Below are 3,589 nucleotides of genomic sequence, written 5' to 3'. Positions count from 1 at the left end.
GGACCTCTAACAGCCTTATTGGGGAGCATCAGTCCTGTGTCTCTCATTGAACTTGTGGGCAATTTAATGAAGATTACAAGCATGTGGGTTCTCAGGAGCATCTATACCCAAATGGTTGCTGCAGGCCTCAACACTGAGTGTATTTGCTTCTTCTGTTTCTCTGTGTGCCACTCTCTGCCTGACTCTAGGACCAGCATGATGGCTAGTTGGGCTGGATGTGTCAGTACCCACATGTTTCTGGTGTGGTTGAGACCCCAGTGCGGAGCTGAGGCATGATGAAGTCAGTAGTCACCAGTAAGCCACATTTTTCTGAGCCGATGAAAAAGAAAGACAATGTGCTAAACTCAGGGAGCCAGGAGCAACAGGCCTCCCCCTTAGTCTTCACTTTATATTCAAGACTACAGAGCTATAACTATGATTTTTAAAATTTGAGTACAATGGCTGGATCAGCCAGCAGGTCAATATCTGAAGCTGATAACAGCACCACAGTCCTAGCTAAGGTCTTGGAAGTCAGGGGTCTCAAAGGTGACCGGAATGCAAGGATGACTTAAGTATATTTATTAACATTAAACAAAGGCAATTGTGCCTTGATATTTGTCAGAGAGAAATTTCAAATTTCACCCTCAAGAGCATTTTGTTATTCAGGAGGCTTTAAATTCCAGCTCTGCTTGCCCCATTTAGACTTAGCCCAGCATTCCCCACTGAGTTTGCCCAAAGGCAACTGCTGATTCTATCAAACCCAGTTCCACAGCTCACCCCTCTGGCCTGCACCTCTCAATTCAACGTGCAGGCAATGAATGTATGGTGTGCACATCGTCCAACACTCTCCCATGATGAATTTTGGGGGTAGAGATGGGGCAGAAACAAGCCTCTCTGGATGATGCAGATCAGGGATCCCAGTGGTGTTCCTAAGACAAAGTGGGGACACGTTTCTGACCAGAGAGAAGAGATCTCATATTTGGAAGTAGTTTATGGTTTACCAGAGCCCTGGTGGCACAGTGGGTAAAGCGCTTGGCTGCTGGCCAAAAGGTCAATGGTTTGAACCCACCAGCTGTTCTGCAGGAGAAAGATGTGTTAGTCTGCTTCTATAAAGAGTATAGCATTGGAAACCCTATAGGGCAGTTCTACTCTGTCCTACAGGGATACCATGAGGAACTGACTTCACGGCAACTGGTTTGGTTTTGATTTTGTTTATGGTTTACCAAGTACTTTCACTCCCTTTGTGCCTTTTATCTCCACAGCTGCCACTGAGAAAACTGAGGTCACTTAGCTTGCTCAAGTCCCTATAGCTATGGTTGAGTTGGAATTCTAGCCAAGATCCTGAGTTCCCAGGCTTATGCTCTTTCCAGCTGACCTGTCCCCCAGCACTGGCAATTTTGGGGCACCCAGCATCATGGCAGCCCAGATGAAGGGAACTATAGAGTCCTGACCTTTTAGTGCCTGTGATTAGAACATGCTACCCATCTTTGACCCATCTGCCTCAAGCAATCTTCTGCCTGAATGTTAATATTTATCATTTATAGCTAGCCAATGCCCCCTTTCAAAGGTGAAAACTGTAAAATTTATGACAGGTACACTATCAGACCACAGAGGAGCTTATAAAAGCCGGAAGAAACGTGCTAGCCCATCCAGCTGCTGAATCACTTCATCCAGAAGCCAGAGACACCTGGCATGGGGCTGCAGCCAAGCATTTTTCTCCTGGGGCTGCTGCTGCTGCTTCTAGGGCAAGGTAAGTGTATAACTTTTGTTCTCAGGACAACCAGTAGTCCAGCCCTGCTGCTGTCCCATATTGCTGAGGCAAGGAATTTGGGAGTAGAATGTGTCTTTTGATGACATATGGGAGGTAAAGCGCAAAAATGCAGAGTTCACACATGTGAAGGATGTTTTGCCTCTTGTTGAATGGGATGCAGGGAATGCCTATAGACTGAGTTAGGTGCAAGTGCCCCAAAGACGGTGGGGCAAGAGGCAGGTGTTGAGATAGATGAGACATGTAGACAGGCAGAGCCCTGGTGGAAAAAAGTCATGAGGTCTTGAACAATTGATATCATCATGTGTTTGGTTTCTTTCTTTTTTTTTTTTTCTGTATTTTATTTTTGTAATTGAAAATATACACAGCAAAACATAGAGCAATTCAATCATCTCTACATGTATAATTCAATGACATGGACTACATTTTTACTGTGTAACCATTTTCAATTTGTGCAACCGTTCTTATCCTCTTCTGGATTATTCTCCTACCACTAGCATTCATTGCTCAAGTGTTTGGTTTCTTTACTGGCAGGACAGAAATTCAAGGGCTGGTACAGGTTATGAGTAGGCCTTTGCATATGGCTTACAACTATCACTTTCTTTCCTTGTTGCTTCAAGGGATATTAAGGCTGTTTGAGTAATGGTTTGATAGGATCTATCTGTACTTTAATAGGTTCTTTTATTTTTTTTACTTTTTATTTTATTCATTGTGCTTGGGGTGCAGATTTACAAAGCAGATTTTACTCTCAACAGCTGATGCACATTTGATTTCATGGCTCCAACTACCATCCCTCCTCTCTCCTCCCTGTGACTACCCCCCTCCCTGTGCCCTTCTTATCTATGCATTGCTGTCTGCCCAGCTCTCCCTCTACGTGCATGCTGCCCCTGTGATGTCTCATGGCTGATTGATCTAAGGGGTGCATCTTTATAGAGTAGGTGGGTGCATCACCTTGGGGTGGGTGTTTTGCAGGTAGGTCTTTCTACTGTTGGGTTGAGAGCCAATCCACAAAAGTGAGTCCGTTTGTAGGCCTGAAAGGTAACTCAGGGCTACAGTCTCAGGGGTTCCACATCTCTATCCAACCAGTAATTCTGGTCATTTTTGTGTTTTTGAATTTTTGTTCCACATTTTTCTTCCCACTCCATCCAGGATCTCCAGTTTTGATCTCTTTCCAAGTGGTTGGCACTGGTGACCAGGCATCATCCAGTTCTTCTGGTCTTGGGGTCATGAAGGCTGAGATCCTCATGGTCCATCTTATCTTTGGACTAATTGTTTCCAAATAACTTTGATTTTCTTCACTCTTCTTTGCTCCAGATGACAGGAGACCAATATTTGAATCTTAGATGTCCATTTGAAAGCTTTTAAGAGCCCAGTTGCTACTCACCAAAGTAGAATGTAGGACAAAATTTTTATGTATTGTATTGTGCCAATTGAACATGATGTCCCCTGAGACTGTGGTCCCGAGTAATAGGTCCTTTTTTCAATATCTTTACTTTAATTATTATTTTTCCTATGTCAGTGCAATATTTAGCCCATTCACAATCAGGTAGAGCATCAACATCTTTATCTGGGAGTTTATATCAAATATAATGGAGAAGTCAGAGATATATTCAGAGCAGACACAACTTGATTATAAATAGAGGAATCCTCTGGAACTTGAAGTAGTCCCTCGGGTGCACATTTACTAGAACAATTCAATTCTAAAAATAATTCTTTCCCCCAAGGGTGGGAAGGAAGGTGAGGAAACACTGCAAATATATATATATATAATATATATATTAGGAGCTCTGGTAGCATAGTGCCTAAGGCACTTGACTGCTCACCAGAAGGCTGGTGGTTCAA

The 3,589-nt window shown here is 43.4% G+C and overlaps 1 protein-coding gene across 1 annotated transcript in view; it reads left to right on the top strand.

The window, feature by feature from the left end:
- The first annotated feature begins 1,671 nt into the window (after positions 1 to 1,671).
- PLB1 (phospholipase B1) overlaps positions 1,672 to 3,589 on the top strand; it is a 190,386-nt gene continuing 188,468 nt past the window's right edge. The window contains 1 exon segment of the mRNA XM_007938897.2: positions 1,672 to 1,729. Within this exon segment, the coding sequence (XP_007937088.2) occupies positions 1,672 to 1,729 (58 nt within the window).

The sequence above is a fragment of the Orycteropus afer genome, unplaced genomic scaffold, assembly GCF_000298275.1.
Source record: "Orycteropus afer afer isolate SDZICR_OR568_19922 unplaced genomic scaffold, OryAfe1.0 scaffold00054, whole genome shotgun sequence".
NCBI classification, from domain to species: domain Eukaryota; kingdom Metazoa; phylum Chordata; class Mammalia; order Tubulidentata; family Orycteropodidae; genus Orycteropus; species Orycteropus afer.
The sequence above is the reverse complement of the archived record's forward strand: the minus strand, read 5'-3'. Positions and strand labels throughout refer to the sequence as shown.